Raw genomic sequence first — 25154 nt, forward strand, 5'->3', positions numbered from 1 at the left:
GATGCCGGAGGGAGGAAATGAGGTAGGGGTAGAAGTGGGGACGGGAAGAAGGTGGGAGAAGGTGCTGGAGGATGAACAGGCCAGCTGGGTCTCCTGGGCCGCTGCCCGCACTGTGGACTTTATTCATTGTTTCATTGGAACCCTTCAGCAGGGGGCAGGGAGGAGACCAGGCCTGTGTCCGAGAAGATCCGTCTGGCATCTGCGCTGAGTGGGGCACAGGGCCCCCGGGGCGGATGGGAGGAGGGCCTTGGATGACTCCCGGCAAGTGCATGCTGGGGGGTGGTGAGGAAGCGCTGGTGAACTTGAGGGTAGCACTGGGGGTTAAGCAGGCAGGACTAGTGACACAGAACGTGGTGGATCAGAGCCCATCCAAGATGGGTCGGTCCAGATTCCGGGGCTAACACTGTCCAGGCAAGTTTCTTAACCTTCCTGTGCCTCAGTTTCCCCACCTGCAAAATGGGACAGATGTAAAATGGTCTAGACTGGGACCTGAGATTTTGCATCTTTAGCTGCTCCTAGCCCAGGCATCTCACCTTGAATGACAGAGGCAGGGATTGCCTGGGCTAAGGGTGGGATGCTTCTCCCAGCTCTGCCTGCCTCTGGTCCCTTTGTGCATTTTGCATTTGATCTGGCTCCCCTAGCTTCCAGCCCCCCACCTCCAGTATCTTGGTTCCTGCAGGTGCAGCCCAGCTCCTGTTCGCTTCTAGGCAGCCAAAACCAGGTGGGGCTTTTTGAAAGTGAAATTTACCAGGTTTTGTAGGGAAAACCAAACCAGCCTGAAAACAGGCAGGTTTAGAAATGGAAAGGTTTCAGGCCACTCTCTTTTTATCTTGATGCCACCAAGGTCAGGCCCCAGTCCTCTGGTTGCACAGCTCATTACTCTGTGGACACCTTGCTCTGCCTCAAGCCTGCTGGGGAACCCCACCCAAAAGCCCCCCTTGCAGTCCCTGGGCTTCCCCCTCCCACTCTCTCCTTTCTGATGCCCCTTCTCTTCCAGGGGCATCAGAAACTGATGCCAAGGCCAGTTACCCAGGGGCAGCAGGAACTGATGGGCCATCCAGGGTTTGGACCAGTGGCCAGGGGAGATTGATGGCGCCCCAGTGTCCAGGGGGTCAGCCTTCTTGGGGCTGCCCTAGTGCTGAAGGGGAAGGGTCTATGTGAATGGGCAGTGGTGCAGGGCAACCTGGGGGCCGACAGGGAGATTGCAGAGGAATAGGAAAGAGCAGGGCCAGAGGTGAGGCTCTGGGGCGTGGGACTGGGCTAGCTTCTGGGCATCACGGCGCTGCATAGGTGAAGCTTAGGACGCCAGATGCCACCTCTCTCTAGTTTATGGGAAGGTGGGGTTGTCTCCCATACGGGAGCAGCAGCTCCTAGAGAGTATTCGGGGAGCAGGTCAGCTCTCTGATGGGCAATAGGGGCTCAACGCCCCCATGGAGTGGTCGGGGTGGTCAGGAGTCCCCTGACCCCAACTCAGATCCTGCCTGCCACCTACGTTGGGCAGGTCCTTCTCCACTCCGAGATCAGTTTCTGGGGTAGTAGGGCCTCTCAGGACTGTTGGGTTCAACAACTGTTGTGACTTCTACAGCACGTGTGCACTGCTCTGGCCCCATTTCTGGGCACCTGTAAAACCATGCATGACGTCATCGGCAAAAAAATTCCCCACTGTCTCTGCCGGAGAAGGTCAGCCACAGCGGTCTGGGGGCATCTGCGGTGGATGCTGGGGGAGGGCGCTGAGCTGTGCCTCCACCTGGACTCAGCCTCTGTCCCTCTTCCTCCACAAGCCCCACGCGAGAACAAGGCCCCACTCTCCTTCCAGGGCATCCTGGCTGAGGGCCCAGCGCCCCCTGGTGGCAGCCTTGGATTGACAAGGTTTATTGCGAAAATTGTTGCCATCTCTTTTTTGAGCACCTGTTACTGGCAGGTGTGGTTTTGTACAATTTCTTTATCTTTCTCTCTCCTTGCATGTAGGCATAAAGAACACAGAATCCAATATAAATTCCATATTCAAATGTCACCATCTATGTCAATATTCTCTTTTATAGCCCCACTCAGATTCAGAATCCATTCCAGACATCGCATTCAGCCACACTGTCCCATTAGTCTCCCTATTCTGGAACATTCCATAGCTCTTCTTTCTCTTTCACGCAAAGAGTCCAGGCCAGTTGTTTTGTAGAAAGCCCCTCAGCTTGGGTTTATTTGCTGTGTCCTCATGATTTGATTCAGACTATGGACTTCTGGTAGAAAGAAACCACAGATGTGATACGGTGCCCTTCCCAGCACAATAGACTGTCTTTACTTTAGATGGGCAGCCTGTGGCCCAGAGAGGGGGAGAGAACTGGGGACACAGTGATGCTCAAATATCCTCTTGGCACTTAGTTGCTGTGTGACCTCAGGTGGGTGACTGAGCCTCTCTGAGCTGTAGTTTCCTCATCAGTATCATGGGGGAGGGGTGATCTGGCCCGAGAGGGCTGTCAGTGGCATAAAGGAGGAGCTGTGTGACTGGGGTGGAGGGCATGACGGGCAATACCATGGATTCCCTATTCTTTTCTGCACCTTCCACCGTCCCCCACTGACTCAGGATGTGGTAGCAGGAAGTGGAGGGTAAGAATTCAGGCTACTGTCAGCTGCACCCCCCCCCCCCCCGCCATCCAGACCCTGGAGAGACAAGGGCCTGGACCTACAGCCTCCTCAGAGTCCATAATTATCAATAAGATGAGTGGGCAGCCAGAAGGGGAAAACCCAGGCCAGCGACCCAGAATTTTCCCCACACTCAGCAGGCCTGAACTTTTGCACCCCCCACCCAGCTCCACCAGTAGGCATCCAAACTCACTTGGTTAAATGTTGGGGGGCAGGCAGGTCTCTGTCCCTAGCGAGGCTCGCAGAAGCTCCCCAGTTTACAGGAGAAGAAGGAGGTCCTGCTGGAGGGAGGGCACTGGGTGTGGGTGGGTAAAGACAGTGTCCTCGAGTCGAGGCCTCAAGTCCTGGGGCTCTGGATTAAGTGAGAAAGGAGGTACACAAGTGCCACGGGACTGGTGGGGCGCAAATGGCAGGTTACATTGATTTCCCATTTATATGGTAACATTTCAGATGCGCAAAAAGAGGGGAAAAAAGGATAATGTGATCAAGACTCTACATACCATCTTCCAGCCACACTGGCCTTCTCCTGCTCTCTGACATGATGGAAGGACTCATTCATTAGTGTTCACTGTTCCCTTGGCTGGAGAGAAGAGCAGAGAAGCCCCTCAGACCAGCCAGGCATCTCCCCTATGGGGGGAGGGTTAGGAGACGGCTTCTGTTTTCTCCCCAAACCAAGAAAGCCCATTCATCTCATTCATCCTACAAGCGGCCACCTGGGCTCTGCCAGGCACTGCCTGCCCGCGGGGCTGCTGATACAGAGGTGGGACATAGCTCCCTCTTCTCTCTCCCGTCTCCCTCTTGTCTCCCTTCCTGGAGCCTAGAAACCTGCTTCATGTTCCCCTTCCTTCCTTCCTTCCTTCCTTCCTTCCTTCCTTCCTTCCATTTTATTTATTTTAGAGGGAGAGAGAGAGAGAGCATGAGCAGGGGGAAGTGGTGGAGATAGAGGGGCTCCCTGCTGAGCCAGGAGCCCTACGCAGGACTCGATCTCAGGACCCTGGGATCGTGACCTGAGCTGAAGGCAGATGCTTAACTGACCAAGCCACCAGGTACCCCATGCTCCCCTTTCATTCCACCAGAAGGACAAAGTTCCTCCCCCAGGATGTCAGCAGAGATTTTCTTCTCTCAATCTCCTTCTGACAAAGGAACTTAACTTATTTATTTATTCATTTATTCATTCATTTATTTATTTATTTTTAAAAGATTTTATTTATTTATTTGACAGAGAGATCATAAGTAGGCAGAGAGGCAGGTGGGTGGGGGGGAAGCAGACCCTCTGCTGAGCAGAGAGCCCGATGCGGGCCTTGATCCCAGGACCCCGGGATCATGACCCGAGTCAAAGGCAGAGGCCCAACGCACTGAGCCATCCAGGCACCCAGGACTTAACTTTTATTTTTTTTTTTTTTTTTTTTTTTTTTTAAAGATTTTATTAATTTATTTGACAGAGAGAGACCACCACAAGTAGGCAGAGAGAGAGAGAGGAGGAAGCAGGCTCCCCGCTGAGCAGAGAGCCCGATGCGGGACTTGATCCCAGGACCCTGAGATCATGACCTGAGCCAAAGGCAGCGGCTTAACCCACTGAGCCACCCAGGCGCCCAGGACTTAACTTTTAAAGAGCCCTGGAAGTCTATGGGGGAACTTGTTAAAATGTGTATTCCTGAAAAAAGTGAGTGTTGACCCCTACTTTACACCATGCACCAAAATGAAACCTGACAAGGAAGGTTAAGGGATATTATCAAGCAGGTAATGTGGGAGAGCATCTGAATGACATTGGGCTCCCAAGTATTTCTTATAAAGGACATTGACCATGAAAGAGAAGATGAATAAATTGTCCCTCATTAAAACTAAGAACTTCTGTTCATCAAAAGGCTCCCTGGGTGCCTGAGTGGCTCAGTTCATTAAGCGGCTGCCTTCCACTCAGGTCATGATCCCAGGGTGCCTAGATTGAGTCCCATATTGGGCTCCATGCTCAATGGGGTGTCTGCTTCTCCCTCTCCTTCTGCCCCTCCCCCTTCTCTTTCTCTCTCTCTCTCTCTCTCTCACTTGCTTTCTCTTAAATAAATAATCTTAAAAAATAAACTAATTAAAAAAAAGTCTCCCTTAAGAGTGGCACCTGGGGTGGCTCAGTCAGTTGAGCATCTGACTCTTGGTTTCATCTGAAGTCATGATCTCAGGGTCTCAGTATCAAGCCCTGCAGCAGGCTCCATGCTCTGTGTGGAGTCTGCTTGGGATTCTCTCCTCCCTCTCCCTCTCCCCCTCCCTGGACTCACATGCTCTTTCTCTCTCTTTTTCTGAAACAAAATAAATAAAATCTTTAAAAAGGGGGGGGGATCCCTTAAGAAAGTGAAAAGGCCAGCCACAGAAGGGGAGAAGGTATTTATTATTCATTTATTTACCAAAGGGTTTGTATCCAGAATATATAAAGAGTTCCCACACATCAATAAGAAAAGTCAGACAATTCAACTTAAAAAAAAAAAAAAGGAAGAAGAAGAAGAAGAAGACCTCATTCAGGTCTTATAAAAGACAATATCCAAAAGGCTAACAAACATGTAAAAAGATACTCAACATCGTTATGCCCCTGAGAAACGCAACATAAAGGATATAATCTAAGGCCGTCGCACACTCAGCACTATGGCTAAAATTTTTAAAACTGACTCTACCAAATGTTGACAAGATTGGGGAGCGATTGGAACACTTACACACGGCAGTAAAGGGTCAGTTTAGAAAACTATGGGGATTTGGGACGCCTGGGTGGCTCAGTTGGTTGGACGACTGCCTTCGGCTCAGGTCATGATCCTGGAGTCCCGGGATCGAGTCCCGCATCAGGCTCCCAGCTCCATGGGGAGTCTGCTTCTCTCTCTGACCTTCTCCTCATTAATGCTCTCTCTCACTGTCTCTCTCTCAAGTAAATAAATAAAATCTTTAAAAAAAAAAAAAAAAAAGAGGGCGCCTGGGTGGCTCAGTGGGTTAAGCCGCTGCCTTCGGCTCAGGTCATGATCTCAGGGTCCTGGGATCGAGTCCCGCATCGGGCTCTCTGCTCAGCAGGGAGCCTGCTTCCCTTCCTCTCTCTCTACCTGCCTCTCCGTCTACTTGTGATTTCTCTCTGTCAAATAAATAAATAAAAAATCTTAAAAAAAAGAAAAGAAAAGAAAAGAAAACTATGGGGATTCTATCAAAGCTGAGCATACCACACTTTATGACCAAGCAATTCCCGCCCCCACCCCAGGGTGGAGTCCAATAGAAATGTGTACATTTGTGCACCAAAATGTATGTATAGGGCTGTTCCTAGTGGCATTATTCATAATGATCAGGAGTGGAAACAACACTAAGGTCCATGAAGAGTAGACTAGATAAATCAATTGTGCCTATTCATTCACGTGAGGCAGCACTACGCAGCAATGAACTTGAAGGAACAGCTGCCATTTGCAACAAGCTGTGTAATGCAACAGGCTTTGCAACAAAGTGTAATGTTGAGTTAAAGAAGCCAGTTGCAAGAGAACAGAGATCATTCTACCCATTGAAACTCAAAAGCTGAACAAGACCAGTCTACAGTAGAGAAGTTGGGTTAGCCGGTGCCTTTTGCAAGTAGTTCATGGAAAGGGGCATGAGGGAGGGTGCCAGGTGCCAGAAACATCCTGGTTCTTGACCTGGGTGCCAGCTGTGAGACATGGTCACACTGGAATAATTCAGTGGGTATGTCCTTGAGATGTGTGCACTTTCCTGTAGAGCATGTTAGACCACAACAAACAGATTTGCCATATTGCTGGGTCCATGTCAGAGGCCAGGTAGGAGGCAACTGAATTAACTAATCCAGGGGAGAGAGGATGGGGACCGGGGCCAGGTGGAGGAGGTGGGGGCGGGGAGAACATTGGTCCAAAGAGGCCAAGAGAGTTTGCTGATGGGTTGGATGTGAGCCTGAGAGGAGAGGGCAGAGCCAGGTTTGGGGCTGAATTCTGGAAGGCTGGAGTTGCCATCACACTCCCCCCTCCCAATGTAGCGGGTCGGAGGCAGGTATGAGATCAGGTGTTCCTGTCCGGATTCTCCTCTAAAACTTGAGGCTCTGTCTCAGGCCTGGTGCTGACAGTGAGTGGAGACCTGGCCTCCTGGGATCCGAGGGGCAGGAGGGGTCTGTATCTGGGACCAGCCTGGTCTCACCAATGTATCCTGCCCTCAGGATGGAGTTCGGAGGAACGCCTGCGAGGAAGGCCCCAACCACTCCTATGACCAGACTACTGGGAGGTGCTGTTACCGCTGCCCCGAGGGTGAGTGGGGGTGCTGGGGAGGGACGGGGTTGGGGGGCGGACTTTTGTCCCCATGGTATAAAACTCTGGGGTGATTGGTGAATGGGCAAGATGAAAGCCCATGTTGTCATCGTCACGTTGGCTCTAGATTTCTGAAGCTTTTGCTCTTAGTCCTGGCTGACCCCTTAAGAACCCTTACCATACGCACGCCGGTCTGAGAGCCTCAGAAGCATTGCACGAGCTCCACAGCATCCTTTATTAATCCCATTTTGTAGATGAGGCTGTCGAGGGTGCTGTAAGCTTAGGTAGCTGGCCCAAGGTCACAGAGCTGGGAAATGGGGGAGCTGGCGGGGGGCTGGGGACTGGAGCCCAGGGTTCTGTGACCCTGGAGCCTGGGCTCTCGACACCCCCAGACTGCCCCTCATTTCTGAGTCTGGAAGCCCTTTGCAGTCCTCATCTTTTCCAGCCCAGAACGTGCATTTATCTCTGGGCCAGCTGAGCCCTAAATCTCTCTGGAACCAGGCTCCCTGCTCTGCGCCCATTCCTGGGAGGCTCACCCAGCACCAGCACCATGACTGGCTCTGAGTAGAATATCAGCTTGCCTCTCGCTCACTGGGCTGGGGCGGCTCTGGCCCGAAGAGGCGAGCGGCCAGAACGGGGTGGTGAGGCTGTCATCCTTGTGGTTGTTAGCAGAATTCCCAAGGCACTTCCAGTAGCCTTGGCTGGGTGGGACACGAGCTAGAGCTGAACTATGGTCTCTGATCTCGGGTGCAGCCTTGAGTGGGAAAGATGCTAATTCTGACTGTGGAGGGCATGAGGACTGCCTCGTGCTTGGAGGACAGGAGGCCACTGGAAGTGGGGGGTGACTTTTGGGATAGTTAGGAGCTCACCTAGCCATCTTCTCAGCCCGCCAGCTTTGCTGTCTGGAGGGTGGCTCCCGGCCATGGTGCACAAAATCATCCAGGGTAAGTGGCCTGAGCCGGACGGGAAGCCCAGTCTGTCCCTAGACCTATAGCCTCTCTGCTCCACCGCAAGGGTGGACCGAGCCCAAGCTCAGCGCCCCCTGCCCCGCAAGGACCCAGAACAACATTTTGGAAAAGAATTGGATATTTTCTATTTCCAAAAATGTTTCAAAGTTGTCATGGTAGGGAAAAGAGTAGAAATTTATTGGATTTTCTCACCTTTATTTTATGGGTTAGTGTGGGTTTTGAAGTACATACGAGGTGGGCGCCTGTGTTTCCCTTAGGGCCTGGGACTCCTGTGCCTGACTGGCCAGCCCCCTCACCAACTCCCCATAAGCCTGCCCATCCCCCACCTAACCCTTCACCCACTCTCTTACCTGCCCACCCCTCCCCCGTCCTATGTCCTTCACCCCCTCCCCATTCCTTCTGCCACTGGTCCCCTACTCATGCCCCCATCTGGCTCAGGCTGCTCTTGCTGCCATAACAAAACACCACAGATGGGGAGTGGGGCTGGGGGGTGCGGGTGGGGGTGGGGCACGTCAACAATGGACATTTGTTTCCAGACCATTCTGGAAGGCAGAAAGTCCAAGACCAAGTTTCCAGCAGGGCTTCTGGTGTAAAGCTCCTCTTCTTGGCTTGCAGACAGCTCCCTTGTCATGGCTGAAGGAGAGAGAGGAGTGGGGAAGAGAGAGAGAGAGAGTGCGAGCAAGAAAAGAGATACATTTCCCTTTTTCTCTTGTAAGGACCACCAACCCTGTCGGATCCAAGCTCCACTCTCCTGACCGCATTTGTCCTTAATTACCTCCTGAAGACCCTGTCTCCAGATAAAGTCCCACTGGGGGTGAGGGCTTCAGCATGTGGATTGGAGGGGGCCACAGCTGGGCCACAGCACCCTCCCCCTCCCATGCGGCGCCATCCACCCACCCACTCCTCCCTTCCCACTTCCGTGTGCTCTTCTGCCCACCCAACCAACAACCGTTTATTGCTTCAACTAATCGTGAGGTCACTCGTCACCTTTTTCACCCTTTTCCCCTTGGCCTTTCTTCTGTGCTTTCAAGTCTCTAGGCCTTTGACATGCCTGTCTGCCCTGGGATGCCCTCTCCCACCGCCGCCACCTCCTGCAGTCCCGGTACTGCCTCCTCCAGGAAGCCTTCCCTCACCAGCCCAGTGCTGTGTGGCTGGGGGCACGCTGCTTCTCCCCAGGACAACAGCAGTCAGGACAACTGCAACACAGGGCTCTGTGACTTAACACGGGACCCATAATTCCAGCTGCAGGAAGAAAGACAGACACTTTCTTCCCAGCCCCTCCAGCTTCCTTCACCCCTGCCTGGTGCAGTCCCCACAGGGTGTAGTGGGCGGAGACAGAGTGACACCTGCCCAGCGATGCTGTGACTTGGGAAGAGAGGGCTGCCCTCCCCCCACGTTCTCTCTCTGTGGCCCAGTGACCGGAGGCGGCTGAGCGCTTCTTGCTGGTGTGGTGGGCGGGGCATTTTGCTGGAGTTTTATTGACCCGGTGCTTCCGGCAAGCAAGAGGAAAAGAGAAAAACCCACAAAAACCCCTTCCTCGGTCTCTGGGGGAAATTTCTGACATTTTGCCCGCCCTATGCAATCGGGCTCAGCTGAGCCGTGGCAGTGTTGGCCGGAGGTGGGTTGCTAGAGGAAGGAAACTGGGAGACCTTTGAGACTGAGAAGTTTTGATGTCAATGAGTCTCTCCTCTCACCCAGCCACGGATGCCCTTTGTAGCATTCTTGACAGCTGCTCCCCAGTCCTCTGCTTACACACCCTCAGTGACGGGGAGCTCACTCACTGTTTCATAACAAGGACAACAATTATTGCCGATGGAGCATGCTTTGTGCTGGCCACAGTGCCAGCCCTTCACCTGCATTAGCTTACTGAATCCTGACAGGAAACCCAGAGAGGAAACTTGGACTTGGTTCAGAGATTTTCCCACGGTCATATGCTAATAAGTAGCCTGTGGGAGCCTTATTGGAGCCCCTACTGGCTATCTCTTAAAGCCTGAGTGTGGCTAACTCAGAAACCTGAGCCCTTTCCTCTTAGCTGGTGCTGACAGCTGGTGCAAGACAGAGCATGTCAGCGAGGAGCCCCTGTGGGGGCTACAAACCCCCTCCTATTCTGCCCCTTCCTTCCTGGATCACCTTCTCCTTAGTGCCCAGAGTGGGAGGAGGGAATCCTGCAGAAGTGTGAAGCCTGCTTCTTGTGGGCGTGGGGGGACATCGTGAAGACAGGTCCCACGTTATACAGAGAGCATGGCTTGCCTGGGGCTGTGTGAGTGTACCCCATCATGTCCCAGGAGCAGAGGGGATTCTCCAAGGGCTGTGAGCAGGAAGGAGGAGGAGGAAGCCTCCTTGGCCTTCCGGCCCTTGGTCAAGCTTGGAAGACCCACAGTTCCCTTCCCGGTCTGTTCTCCCTCGTTCACCAAGAGGGACACATGACCAACATCTTCCAGTTCCAATTCCAAAGCCCAAGAAGAAAGCATCCAATGGTATAGATGTCCACCTCTGCTCTGGTTCCCCCTGGCCCTGGGCCACTGCTTGAGGGAGAGGACAATTCTCCAAGAAGGGCAGCTTATGGGCTAGGAAGCCCTTCCAAAACGTGTCTATTGCCCCAGGCTGTTAGAACTTGGGGTGGTGCTGCTGGCAGCCATGGGAACACACTCCCAGGGCATGTGGCCTGACTGAGGGGTCTTCCTGGAGGAAAAGGAGTCCTGGGAATGAGCAGGGGTTGGCCGGGCCAAGGTGGGGAGGGGGCGTGCTCTGGGAAGAGGCACAGAATATGCAAAGGCCTCGAGGGGAGCAGGATGGACCGCTGGAGAATTGGGAGGGTTTTATTTGGCCAAAGGCCAAGCCCAGGCCATGTAGGGGGAACGGAGGAGGGGCTGGCGGCCAGACCAAGTGCAGAGCAGTTCTCAGTGTGAGAGTTTCTTTGGCCAAAGCAGCTGGGGCCTGGTTGCCTGATGCTGCACCAGAGGTGAGAGAGGGTGCAGGATTGTTAGCACAAACTTTGAGAACATCTGGAGTCAGCAAAGCGCCCTGGGAGTGGCTGGAGTGGCTGGAGGGAGTGGGAGTGGCTGGAGACAGATTGCGACAAAGGGACCCATTCTAGCACAGTCTCTGCAGGCCCTGAGCCTTTCTCTGCTGTTTTTGTTTCTGATTTTGAAAGTGATTCAGTGCAGAAAATCTGTGTGGAGAATGGGCAAAGAAGAAAATAGGAATGAATCAGGGCTCATAATTCTTTGGCTCCGTCTGCTCCAGCCCCCATGGACTTTCTGTTCTTGGCATGTCCTGTTCTGTCCCCAGGGCCTTTGCACAGGTGGTTCCTTCTGCCTGGAGCGATCTTCCCACACCCTCTGTGCAGCTGCCTCTTTCAGTCCTTGGGAACTCAGGAAGGCCTCCCCGATCCCTCCCTCTGGAGCTCTCCTGCCTCTTCCTCTGCCTTCTCTTCTGGTTCCTGCTTTATTTTCTTCCAAGTTTGTTCACACACTGGAAACTGACTTGCCAATTTCTTTCTGTGCTTGCTTGCCTCTGCTCCTCTAGGCTCGAGGATAAGCTCTACGGGAGTAGGGATCTCACCTTCTCCACTTTCTATGTTCAGTGCCTGGCACACAGGTGATGGTCAATAAATGTTGAGTTGAGTGAAAATAGAATCCCAGCATGAAGTGAGTCACTTGAATCCCTGAATACATTTTCTGGAGCAGAGTGCATTTCTAGAGTTCGCCCCAAACAGCCCCTGGCGCTGAGAGGTGAATTTAAAGGGATCTAGAGAGGGGTACTGGATGGGGTCAGAAGATAAGGAAAATTCCACCAGGGGATGGTGTTTCAGCCTGAGCTGGTTGGCTTCAGAGGGATCCCCAGTGGGTAGAAATGGAGATGGATAGATTCATCAGCCTGTGCGAAGAACATTTGTATTCATTCCCTAGGGCTGCCATCAACAAAGTACCATGAACTGATAGATGGACACAACAGAAATGGGTTATCTCACAGTTCCAGAGGCTAGAAGTCCAAGATCAATGTGCTGGCCTGCCATGCTCCCTCTGAAGCCTCTGGGGAATGTTCTCGCCTCTCTCCCAGCTTCTGGTAGTTCCTTGGCTGGTGGCAGCATGAGTCCAGTCTTCATCTGGCTGTTCCCATGTGCACATGTGTCTTGTATCCAGATTTCCCCCCTTTTTATCATCTTGGATTAGGGCCCACCCCAATGACTGCATTTTAATTTAATTACCTCTGTACGGATCTGGTCTTCAAATAAGATCACATTCTGAGATACCAGGAGTTAGGGTTTCAGCATGTCTCTTTCAAGGGACATAATTCGACCCATTACAACATTCCAGGACATAGGAGGAGTGCCAGAGAAAAGACCAAGGTACCCAGTGGTGGCTGCAGCTTAGAGCCCATGAAGGGAGCCATGTACAGTGATGCCAAAGCAGGAATCAGAGCCAGAGGGAGGCCTGAGAATGTGAGGCTGGGTCCATATTGATTAGGTGGTCAGAGCACATATCGATCAGATATGTGTACCAGGCCCTGTGAGAGGGGAATCACTGGTGAGCAGAAAGGCAAAGATTCAACCTTGAGGAGCTCACAGTCATGGGAGGAATTTAGATACTAAGACAATGTATCCCACAAATAAGTATGATTACACATTTAGATTAAATAGATTACAGCAGACTTGGGCATAGGAGGGCAAGGTATGTGGATCTCTGACGGTTTACAACAGGGGTCTTGACCAAGTTGTTGACAGAGTGACACCCTGACAATGATGGGAAGGCTGAGCAAGGGTTTACTAGGGGAAAGGGGAGAGGCACATTTGTGGCAAAGGGCCAGCTTGGGCAAAGGTCCTGGGGGCAGAAGGGAGCATGACCCCTTTGGGGGACATGGAGATTCCAGTGTGCCTTGAGATTAGACAGTAAGGGAGTTGTAGGTGGGCAGAACCTCCTTAACCACGGTAAGGACCTAGGGCTCTATCCTGGGAGCCATGAGATGGCTTTGAAAGTTTTAGGCCAAGAGGTGATGGGGTCACATTTACCTCTCTGAAAGACCACTGGGGAGCTACAGAAATTTTCTGAGATAGAGGATGCCAGCCATCAAGCTAGTATTTCTGAGAGATTCTCACATATTTTTCTAAGCAGGGGCTCACCTTGAGGTCCAGGGACTCCCAAGTTGTCCATGGGTAGATTTCAGGGGGGCCTAGACCTGAATGAGTTCACTCCTTTTCATCAGTCTCTGATGTATCCTTCCCTTGTGGATTAAGACAACACAGCACAGTAACGTTCTTGTAGGGTCTGCAGCTTTCCCCGCAGTTAGAAGTCAGATATTCTCCGGACACCTTGCAACAGTGCCACAGTTGCCACAGATATCACGAAACATTTTTCGTGCTCCTCGGTCACGTTGAAACAAGGATACTCATGAGATTTTTATGTAATGAGTTCACAAAGAATCACAGATAGCGCCATCGCTTAAATTATTATTTTAAGATTTTATTCATTTGACACGGAGAGAGAGATCACAAGCAGGCAGAGAGGCGGGCAGAGAGGGAGGAGGAAGCAGGCTCCCGGCCGAGCAGAGCGCCCGATGCGGGGCTCGATCCCAGGCCTCTGAGATCATGGCCTGAGCCGAAGGCAGAGGCTCACCCCGCTGAGTCACCCAGGCGCCCCATCGCTTAAATAATTCAATGCGCTGTGAACGGGGCTGTCACACAGCGCGGCTCCTGGGTCACCCCATGTACTGTACTGTACGCACTTTAGAAACACGATTCCGAGCCGGGTCCCCCGCTTCCGCAGAATGACTAGGCGGCACGAGGAATGTCGAGGACCGATGGTTCAGCCTCACTTACGCCCGAACAGAGTGAGGGGAGAGAAAGACCCGGCTCGAACAGAGAGAAGTCGGTGACGCCATCAAGCCAGGCTGGACGCCCTCCGGGGTCCGTCTCTCTCCGTCCTGGGCTCGGCCTGCGTCTAAATCACCTCCTTCTCAGGCAGGCTGTGGCCACGCCGCACCTGCCACGACCCGGCAGCTGGGGACTTCAACGGCCCTTGGCCCCAGGACTCCAACCATAAAGAGAAGCCGTCTTCACTGGTAGCTTTTGTGAAGCTCTCAGAGATGAGGTTCTTTGGCGGACATGGCTCACGTGTCTCCGAAGCCGAGTGGTGAGGAAGCTGGACTCTGATTGGCTTGTCTGGGTCATGTGCGCACCCTGAAGGACGAGGTGTTCTGATTGGCCTATTTGGGGTCATGTGCCCACCCTGAAGGATGAGGTATTCTGATTGGCTTATCTGGCTCACGTGCCCATACGGGCTCAAGCTGTGGGTGGTAGGCATCCCGGCTAGGGCTGTCCCCGGACCGAGAGCTGGGTCCAGGCGCAGGTGCTCTACCGTTTTGCCGCACGGAGTCGGTGTCCACGCCGTGCATCTTCCGTCCGTGTGCAAGGGGACTCGGGGGCTGCTGGCTGATCCGCGCGCATCTCAGTCAGGCTGGCTGAGGCTCCGCAGGGTCTAGGGAGTCCGGACTCCCTAGTTCCTGCAGGGAAGCAGGGCTCCTGCCCGAATGACCGCCGCCGGGGCCCTCCGGAGCTTGCGGTGCGCCGAGCACCCCTGCTTATTTTCACCATCCCTTTACCCCGCTCAACAGCCCGAACGGGGGATCCTGCTAATCTCAGGGTGCCCATGAGTCACTGGAACTGGCCCGAGCCACGCAGTGGGAACCCCCCAGGCCCAGCTCTTCCACCCAAGCCGGGCTGCTTCGCCCGCCTGCTCGCTGAACTTAGGCGAGGTCTGCGCTCTCCCCGGCAAGGCGTCCACCTAGAACCCGAGAGCTGGACCACCGTGTTTGGGGGGTTGAAGGGTGGAGCTGGGAGGGGCTTCAGGGACGAGAGGTCAAGTCTGGGGAGGTGAGGTCTTCGCCAAGGCGGCTCGCCTGGAGCTTCTCTGCTTCCTTCCCCAGGGCACACCTCGCAGCAGCCGTGCGCACGGGGGTCATCCGACTGCAGGAAGCAGTGTGACCCCGACTACTACCTGGACAGGGACGGCCGCTGCACGGCCTGCGTGACCTGTTCTGGAGGTAAGGGCCCTGTTCTCCCACGCAGGGGCAGCTTCCGGGAAGGGGGAGCCCTCTGGGCTGTAGGCAGAGAAGGTGGGGAGCAACCCCATTTGGTGCCTGGCTGGACTCTGAGTTGTCCCCCTGGTGCCTCAGTTTACCCCTCTGTATTTGTGAATTGATATCAGCCATTGATATTTTGCATCCGTTTTTGTTTTTTGTTTTTTTAAGTTTTATTTGAGAGAGAGAGACAGACAGAGTGAGAGAGCATGAGAGGAGAGGACAGAGGGAGAAGCAGACTCCCCATGCAACAGGGAGTGGGATGTGGGGCTGGATCCCAGGACTCCAAGATCATGACCTGAGCTGAAGGCAGTCGCTTTACCAACTGAGCCACCCAGGCACCCTTGCATCCGTTTTTAGAGGGACTTCGACCTCTAGGAGATTCCCCCCACTCCTTTTTTAATGTAATCTCAATGCTCAACTTGGGGCTTCAACCTATGACCCTGAGATGAAGAGTCTCATGTTCTACAGACGGAGCCAGCCAGGCCCCTGGGGGAAATTCTTTTCTTATCTCTGCTTTACAGTGAAGAAACCCAGGTTTAGGGAGGTTAAGGGCCTTTCCAAAGTTAGAAAAGTCTGGTAAGGGGCAGATCAGGAGTTTGAGCTGTCTGTCTGACACCCAGAACTGTTATTCACCTAAGACCACAAGTGCTTCCAGGAGAAAGCGTCCCATAGCACTTTCATTGTTAATTTATTATGGTTGTGGTTTATGTGCTCTCTGGTGTTTTGTTTTGTGTGGGTTTTTTGTGGTGTGGGGTTGGGAAATTTGTGGAGATTTCTTGTACCCTAATAAATGTTCACATTTTATTTTACCTTATTTTATTTTTTAAAAGATTTTATTTATTTATTTGATGGACAGATCACAAGTAGGCAGAGAGGCAGGCAGGCAGAGAGAGGTGGGGAAGGAAGCAGACTCCCCACTGAGCAGAGAGCCTGATGCGGGGCTCGATCCCAGGACCCCCAAAATCATGACCTGAGCCGAAGGCAGAGGCTTAACCCACTGAGCCAACCAGGCATCCCAAATGTACATATTTTAAAAGCATGTTTAGTGTGTTTGGGAAAAAGATGGATGTTCTGTTGGTTAGGTACAAAATTCTCTATATACCCATTAGATCAGGCTTGTTAATTGTGTTATTTAAATAAGAGGTGTTCTTTTTTTTTTTTAAATATGTATTCTTTTAAACTAATTTTTAAGTTTATTCAAGGTGGGGCACCTGGGTGGCTCAGTCAGTTAAGCAGCTGCCTTCGGCTCAGGTCATGATCCCAGGGTCCTGGGATGGAGCTCCACATCATGGTCTCTGCTCAGCAGGGAGTCTGCTTCTCCCTCTCCGTCTGTCTGCCACTCTGCCTGCTTGTGCGCTCTCTCTGTCAAATAAATAATTAAAATCTTAAAAAAAAAATTATTCAAGGAGTCTCCTCACCCAGTGTGGGGCTTTAACTCATGACCTTGAGATGAAGAGTCACATGCTCTATTGAGTGAGCCAGCTAGGTCCCCTGAAATAATATGCATTTTTTTTTCATTCTTATCTATTTTTGTCACCTTCCAAATGGCTGATGTCTGAGTTAAATGTATAAAATCCATCTCCCCATGCTTGTTTTTCACCAGATTTTCATTGTGTTCTATTTATTTTTGCTCTCTGTATGTCAAAGCTATGTTATTAGGTACAATGTACTTTCTTGGTGGGTTGGACCTTTCATCAGCATGAAATACACCTCTTTGGTCCTTACAGTGTATTTGCCTCAATTCAATTTTTGTTTGATATCAATATTGCCATTCTTCTTTGTCTGCGCTGGTATTTCTCTGGCATATCTTTACGTTTAAAATTAATGACTGCATTGTAAATGAAAGTTATCGGCATTCATTATAAAACTTTCAAGCAATACAGAAGTGTGAGGAAGAAAGCCAGCTCCGCCCTTCTCCTTCCCCTTCCTTGGGTGTCTGACTGACAATTCTTTGTATCTCTATATAGAGGGAAGAAGCATAGGAAGGTTTGCAGCCAGACAGTCTATACATACATAGAGATAAGGGATTTTTTAAATAAGATGTTATTTATTTATTTGAGAGAGAGAGAGCACACCCATACAGCATACATACATACACACATGAGAGGTAGGGATGGGCTGAGGGGGAGGGAGAAGCAGACTCCCCACTGAGCAGGGAGCTCAAGATGGGTCTCCATCCCAGGACCCAAGGTCATGACCTGTACTGAAGGCAGCCACTCAACCAACCGAGCCACCCAGGCACCCCAAGAAAAGGGATCTTTAAGAGGTTGGGCTCTTACTGTTTATGATGTTCAAGTGATCATATTTGATTTTATTCAAATGTATCAGAGGAGGAAGAGACTAAAGTGAAAATACAACAATCACAAGAGAACGGTTTCTAAAAATAAAACCATCTAAAATTAAGAAGAGATTATGAAAATCAAGAAGCAGTTGGAAATCATTAAAGGAATAACTGTCTCTTGTGGTAAAATCATGTTCTGCTTGTTTCAGTTTTTGGACAGGATAGGGTAGGTTGGCTTCCTGTAATGAAAAATGAAGTAATTAGCTTGCTGCTTCCTTGACCTCTTCCTGACTTTAATTACTGACATACGTTTTTTTTTCCTTTTTCCTTTGTTATTGCCTATGGTGTTTATATTCTTTACAAGAAGACTCAGTCCCTTGGCCTGTTAGCGTTACTCTGCTATTTCAGGTTATTCATTGGGCACTAGGAGTACATTGACGACCACTTCTCTGTTTCTGAATTTTTCATTTTGATATATTGCTTGGTTGGTTAAATTTCACTGACCTGTGGATTTTTGAGGAAAGACTCATCTTTGCGCATCCCCCTGAAAGGGGGTTCTTTCATATTTGAGAATGTTTCTTGCCGTTATGCCTGAACTGACAACTTTGTATATGATTATTCCTAGAAATTTTCTTTAGAACTTTGTAGGGTTTGGTGCGTTGTCTTCTTTGCTGAATATTGCTGTGGAGTGGTCTGCTATCTGTCTTCTTTTTTCCCCTTTGTAGGAGACTGCAAGTATAACACTTTCCTTATCCTTAGGGCTCAGAAACTTATAAGAATGTGCCTTGATATTAATTGTTTGGAAAGAATTCTTCCTAGTACCTGGAAGGTCTTCTCTCTGTCTCTCTCTTTTCAAGTTTTTAGGTATTTAAGTAATCTCTATACCCAACATGGGGCTTGAACCCACGACCCCAAGACCAAGAGTCTCATGTTCCACTGACTGAGGCAGCCAGGTGTCCCTGGAATGTCTTTTCTATCTGCAGATGTAGTTCTTCTTCATTTCTGGGAAATTGGCTTGGATTTCTGTTTCTGTTAAATATGTATCTCAGTATCAGTTTTATGGTTGCCTCGTATCCTGAAGTTTGATTGTGTTTTCCTTCCTTCTCTGCCGTCATTGTCCTCATCATCTTCTTCTTTTATGATTTTACTTATTTATTAGAGAGAGAGAGAGAGAGAGCGAGCGAGCATGAGCAGGGGAGAAGGGCAGAAGGAGAGGGGTAGAGGGAGAAGTAGACACAGGCTCCGCCCTGATCAGGGAACCCAAGGGTGCTGGTGATGATGATGATGATGATGATGGGGGACTCTATCCCAGGACCTCAAGGTCATGACCTGAGCTGAAAGCAAACATTGAACTGACTGAGCCTCTCAGGCGCCCTTTCCCTGTGTTCTTTCATCTTTTTATCTTGCATGCACTGGCATTTTCTTACTGCTTTTTCCGTGCCATGAACTCCGTCTTCTTTCTGATCTCTTCCGCTGCTTGCCTCCAGGTGTCACCAGGACTCCCAGGACACTTGTAATGTATTCATTGAATTTATTGGAGATGCTTTGCATCTCCAAAGTTGATCTCCAAAGTTTGCTTACTTTAACTCTCTAGTCTAACTTCTCATCCCATGCTTTTTAAAAGATCCTCTTTTCTTTGAGGTTTTCCTTTGCTGGATTTATATTCCTTTTTTTTTTTTTAAAGATTTTATTTATTTATTTGTCTGAGAGAGAGAGCACAAGCAGGGGGAGTGTCAAACAGAGGGGGAAGCAGGCTCCCTGTTGAGCAAGGAGCCCGATGTGGGGACTCAGTTCCAGGACCCTGAGATCATGACCTGAGCCGAAGGCAGATGCTTGACTGAGTGAACCACCCAGGCTGAATTTATATTCTTATTAACTTTTTTTTATAGTGTGAAGCACTCCTGGAATTGCTTCTGTTTTAGTCTGGGTTCTTGGTCTTTCCAAAATGTATTTCTATCTCCTTTAGATCTTTCTCTTTCTTTTCCAGTCTTCCCTTCTCCCTCCCTTCCTTCTTTACTGCTACGGTGTGTCTGCAGTGCTCTCTTCTCTCTCTCTCTCTTTTTTTTTTTTTGCTTCAGCTTAGCAGGGGCAGCAGCTTGTTGTGGCATAACTTCTTTAATACCTGCCCTACCTCCCTGGGCTCTGGTTTGTCTTTTCAGCTCAGACCTTCAGCTGGGGGCTGAGTGTTACTTTTCAAAAACACTGTAGTAAAATGTACATAACAGAAAATGATCATTGTAACCATTTTTTAAAAAAGATTTTATTTATTCATGACAGACAGAGAAGGAGAAGCGGGCTTCCCGTGGAGCAGGGAGTCCAACATGGGATTCTATCCCAGGACCCTGGGATCATGATATAACCAAATCATGACCTGAGCGGAAGCGAGTCGGATGCTTAACCAACTGAGTCACCTAAGCGTCCGATCATTGTAACCATTTTAAGTGTACTGTGGCGGGGGGGGGGGGCACCAAGTGCATTCGCATTTTTGGGGGCAACATTCTCACTATTTCCCAACTCCAGCCCCTGTTCATTTGCCCCAACTGTAACTCTGTCCCCACTGAACACTAGCTCCCTAGCATGGTACCCCCAGCCTTTGGCAATTACCGTTCTACTCACCGTCTCTGTAAATTTGACCACTCTAGGAAGTTCATATAAGTATCATCCTAAAATATTTATCTTTTGTGACTGCCTTATTTCACTGAGCCTCGTGTCTTCAAGACACTGCAGCAGGTGTCAGGCTAATACACCACTGGATGGATCGACCACATTTTGTTCATCCGTTCATGTTGGTGAAAACTTGGGATGCTTTTACCTTTTAGCTGTTGTGAATTTTGCTGTTGAATACACACATCGGCAAATAATCTGTTCAGGTCTCTGCTTTCAGTTCTTTTGGGGTATATCCTTAGCAGTGGAATTGTTGGATCGTGTGGTCATCCTGTTTAGTTTTTGAAGGAATCCTGAGTGTTAACTTTTGAAACTGATTTTAGGAGCCCGAGGGCCTGGGTGGGAGGCAGAGTGCAGCCAGAGACGGCTCTGTCCTTGCTGGGAGAGCGATCTGCCTTCCCTTCCATCAGGGGCGTATCTAGAGATCCTGCTGCCCGAAAAGAAGTGTACCCCACTCCCGGGGCCTCTGTTCATTTCCCCTGGGCCTGCCTTCCTGAAAGTTGGCAAGTCCCAGCACTGTTCCCACCTTTGCCCAGGCCTCTGTTTTTTTTCTGAATTTTCCAGGGATGTCTACTGTTTGTCCTCAGTCTACCACTCTTTTTTTTTTTTTTTTTAAAGATTTTATTTATTTATTTGACAGAGAGTAATCACAAGTAGATGGAGAGGCAGGCAGAGAGAGAGAGAGAGAGGGAAGCAGGCTCCCTGCTGAGCAGAGAGCCCGATGCGGGACTCGATCCCAGGACCCTGAGATCATGACCTGAGCCGAAGGCAGCGGCTTAACCCACTGAGCCACCCAGGCGCCCTCAGTCTACCACTCTTAGATTTTCTAGAATTCTCGGGATTTTATGCTCTCCTCAGTACTGCTTCCGGGGTGCAGGCAAGAGTACTGCTCCGGGGCCACTACAGCAAGGAAGAGAGAGATGAGAAAGCCCCCCACGAGATTGCTTTAGGGGCCAGGCCTGGGAGAAGCGCCTATCATTTTTGTTCACATCTCATTTGCTAGAATCTTGTCACGGGACCCAAATCCAACTCTGAGGGGGGCTGGGAAATGTAGTCTTTGCGTGAGCCCACAGGAAATGAATTGGTGACTACAGCATTCTGTGCCCGAGGATCCCTTTTTATGGCTTCTATGTCCTTCCTTTCTTCCTTGAGCTCCAGGGGATTCTGTTGTATAGCTGCAAATTCCTGAGGATATTAATTGTACTAATTCTAATGGTTTGTTCTGTGGGTTTTTGTTTTTTCTTTTTTCTTTTATCTGCTCTTTTGAGAGTTAGTTCTTTTTGAGTTTGGAGCTCTTTTTCTCTCCCACGGGTGACCCTTCTGCACACTGTATCTGGTCGCTGGGATGGGGGCGTGTGTTGTTTAGTGGCTAATCTTCTGTAGGGTCCCTTCCTCCCACGTAGGACCAGCCCTGGGGCACTGTTGTGCTCACCTCACCCAAGAGTCTCCTGGGGGAGATGCTTGGCTTCTGGACCTGTGGCGTAAGTGGATGAGAAGCGTGGGGAGACTGACCCAGCTGGGTGCTCCTGCTGTCTCCCCCATCGGCTTCCCTGGGGCCTGCCCCTGCCCTGTACCCACTCGGAGACTGGAGCCTCTCCCAGAATAACCGTCGTGGGTATACTTTGGGCTGCCGGTTTCCGTCTCCTTCTTCCACGCAGCCCCACCTGCTTCCATGTTTCAGGAAGCCTTCACCATTTCCGGATGGCCAAGGATGCCCTGTGTTGCTTTCCACGGATGTTTGCATTTGCCGATTACTTATACCAGTGATTTGTTTTTTTTTTTCTCTTGACATAAAATTCACCACTTAATTTATTTTAAAAATTAAATTATATTAACTGTTTGTTCTCGCATATAAGCTCTATGCCCAACGTGGAGCTTGAACTCGAGACCCAGAGATCAAGAGTGGCGAGCTGTGCTGACTCAGCCAGCCAGGCGCCCCTAAGATTCACCATTTTAAATGTGCAGTACCGTGGTTTTATTGTATTCACAATATGCAACCCACCACCACTGTCTGACTTCAGAAAATTTCCACCTCCCGCAGAAGAAGCCCCGTTCTTCCCATTCCCCTCCTGTTCCACTCCCTTATAGTCGCCAGTCGACATTCTGTCTGTGTGGATTTGCCTAGTTTGGGCATTTCAAAGTCATCAATATACGGCTTTTAGTGACTGGCTTCTTTCACTTTGCAGTGTTTTCAAGGTTCATCCATGCTGTAACAGGGTCATTCCTTTTTATGGCTGAACAATCGATCGGTGGACATTTGGGTTGTTTCTACTTTTTGGCAATTACGAGCAATAGTGACATGAATGTCAGGTTTAGGACCCTCCTCCCAGACCCCCGGCAACCACTTGACAGTGTCTCGATGGTTCGATCTTTTCCAGAAGGCCGCGGAGTTGGAATCACACAGCACGCAGGTTTTTCAGACGGACTTCTTTTGTGTAGCACTGGGCCTTGAAGGGTTCCTCCGTGTCTTTATTTTTTATTTTTATTTTTTTGCCCATTTTAAAATGGGTCCATTAATTTCTTTTTAATACGATTATAATGACATCTGGGCATCTGGGTGGGGAAGGGGAGTCTGCCCCATTGGCCCTGCCTGGCTTCTGGCCCTTGTTGCAGGAACATTCTGGAAAGAAGGGCTGAGCGTGCCAGCTCCCTGCCCAAAGGGAGGCCACAGCGGCATCTTCTGTCTTGTGCCAAACGGGCACTGGCCATGAGGGTTCTCTGGCTCTCTTCCCCTGTCCTTCCTCTGTCCCCTGTGACTCTTCTTTGTGTCCCTTAGACGATCTCGTGGAGAAGATTCCATGCTCAGCGAATTCCTCCCGCGTCTGTGAGTGTCGGCCTGGCATGTTCTGTTACACATCAGCCACCAAATCCTGTGCCCGCTGTAGGCCGCACTCCGTCTGCCCACCAGGGGAGGTCGTCAGGTTCCAGGGTAAGTATCCTCACTCTCAGGCCGGCACCAAGATCTGGGCCCAGCTGCACCTGCCCCAGATCTCCAAATGACCTATGACCTCCCACTTCCTTCTTCCTGTTGGACAGACCGCTGTCTCCTTTGGAGATCCTGTAGGGGCACCAGCTACTGCAGAGCCCCCTTCCCCACTTCCCTGCACTTTGTGTCCTGGGCTCAGCGAGACTCTGGTGGCCAGAAGCACAGGCGTGCCGGGATGAAGTCTTGGGTTTGGTTTGAGGTTTGGGGCAGAAGTTCTCTGATGCCTGGTAAACAAGAAGCAAACTCTGTCGTGGGAGTTCCCCAGAGGATTAGGGCTGGTTTTGCCAATTCACCATTGAGGCATTGGGAGTTAGAGCTACTGAGACACTTGGATTTCTTTCTCAGTTTGCCATGTGAGCTCAGGCAAATTCCTTACCCTCTCTGGGCTTCTAATTTTCTGACCGTACAAGGAGGCTCATGGCCAGAAAGGAGGTAAGGGCCACAGATGCTGTGTGGGTGGTACTGAGGACACGTTCTAGAAGGGAGGCTTGGGGAGTGGGTGGACCATAGCCCCAGGCTGGGGAGGCGGCAAGATGGAATCCGAGGAGCCACGCCCACTGGGGAGAAAGGTGCAGGCACCCCGCCCATGATACTCCCACTTCTAACCTGGTGCTTTCCACCATCCTTACCACCTTCTCCCCCACTGTCTGTCCTTTCCTTCCCGCACACGCCACAGCCGGTCCCATAGCATTTGTCCACCTAATTCTGTCTCCTACTCCCCACACCCAGTTCCTCCTGTCATTCCTCGCCCGTGGCACACAGGCGGAGCCACCCTTGCCAAACCAAATCTGGTTCCCTCTGTCACACACACACACCTCATGACTCTAATGACAATGCCATGATCCTTTGGCAGAAGAGAACCGGTTTTTGGAGGGACTTCTTTTCTAAAGTCTGTGCTGTTTGGCATTTCCGGGCTGCTGGCTTATTTGGCTCCATGTCTGGGATAGGCGAACAGAGAGAAAACCCAGGGGACTCATCACCGTGTCATTCCTTGGGTTCCAAGGCCTTCTCTCCGCTGTCCAGAGTCGTCTTTGTTTAGACACGTACCCATGGTTTAGCTGTCTTTAGTCGGAGGACTAGGGAAAAGGGCACCCGCTGCGTATTGCCACAGGCCGTCTCCCAGACACAGTGTGTACACGGCCTGCACCATGTCGTCTCCTTCCCCCGGCCCCAGACTCAGCGCCAGTCTCCCTCTTTCCTTGGCTCAGCTTGGTCTGCTCGCTTTCAGTTCTGTGGCTGCGTGGTGCTTCCCCCTCTTAACAGGCCTTTGGGCATGTGGTTCCCTCTGCCTGGGACACCCTTGCCTCCTGTTCACTCAGTCAGCTCCTCAGCCTTGAGCTCTCTGTCCACACATCCCTTTGTCAGGAGGCTTCCTATGACTTATCACAGGTCATGTCTGTGTTTGATCTCTTATCGCACAGCGTCCTTCGCAAACGTGGATATGAACATTTGTGTCTCTCTTGGTTTGATCAGGGCTGGCCTCCCTCCCTGAGCCGTAGCTCCATGAAGCTAGGCCATGCCCGTTGTGCTCCTGGTCATCTAGGGCCGCAAGCCGGACCACGGACTGGAGTGGAAGATGCTAGGGGCTGGGCATCAGACCCCTGGAGTACTGTTAGATTTGCACCTGGGGGACGTGTTCCCACCCCATCCTGGGCTTCAGTCTCCAATCGGGAAAATGTGAAGTTGTTGGTAGAAGGCCTTGGGGGGACTTTCCAGCTCAGAAACTCTTGCATATCTGGGAAAAGTACCTGGAGTTCTGTTGCTCCAGCCAGGCCTGTGGACCCTCTCCTGCCAGGGAGGCCCTTTCCGTGGTGTTCCTGCGACTGGCACATGCTGGCACCAGAGGCCTCTCTCTGATGCCCTGGACTGTGCTGCCCCTAGCGGTCCCACTGGCCACATGCAGGCAGAGAGCATTTAAAATGTGGCCCATTGGGTTGAGATGGGCTGTCAGGACAGAACATTCACTGGATTTCAAACATTTAGTAGACAAAAATGTAAAATGTCTCATTATTTAATTAATTTATTTATTTATTTATTTATTTATTTATTTGACAGAGAGACACAGCAAGAGAGGGAACACAAGCAGGGGGAGTGGAAGAGGGAGAAGCTGGCCTCCTGCAGAGCAGGGAGCCCAATGTGGGACTCGATCCCAGGACCCCGGGGTCATGACCTGAGCCAAAGGCAGACGCTTAATGACTGAGTCACCCAGGTGCCCCTTCATTAATTATTATTACTTTAGAAGATTTTATTTATTTATTTGACAGAGAGAGAGAGAGAGA

At 50.9% G+C, this 25154-nt stretch overlaps 1 protein-coding gene across 3 annotated transcripts in view; it reads left to right on the plus strand.

The window, feature by feature from the left end:
• TNFRSF8 (TNF receptor superfamily member 8) overlaps positions 1-25154 on the plus strand; it is a 62948-nt gene that overhangs the window by 6947 nt on the left and 30847 nt on the right. For all 3 annotated transcript variants that reach the window (XM_059136146.1, XM_059136149.1, XM_059136147.1), the window contains exons 2-4: positions 6809-6896; positions 14789-14905; positions 22666-22818. In XM_059136146.1, coding sequence (XP_058992129.1) covers positions 6809-6896; positions 14789-14905; positions 22666-22818 — 358 coding nt within the window. The remainder of the gene's footprint in view (positions 1-6808; positions 6897-14788; positions 14906-22665; positions 22819-25154) is intronic.

This window comes from Mustela lutreola, chromosome 10 (genome assembly GCF_030435805.1).
Source record: "Mustela lutreola isolate mMusLut2 chromosome 10, mMusLut2.pri, whole genome shotgun sequence".
NCBI classification, from domain to species: domain Eukaryota; kingdom Metazoa; phylum Chordata; class Mammalia; order Carnivora; family Mustelidae; genus Mustela; species Mustela lutreola.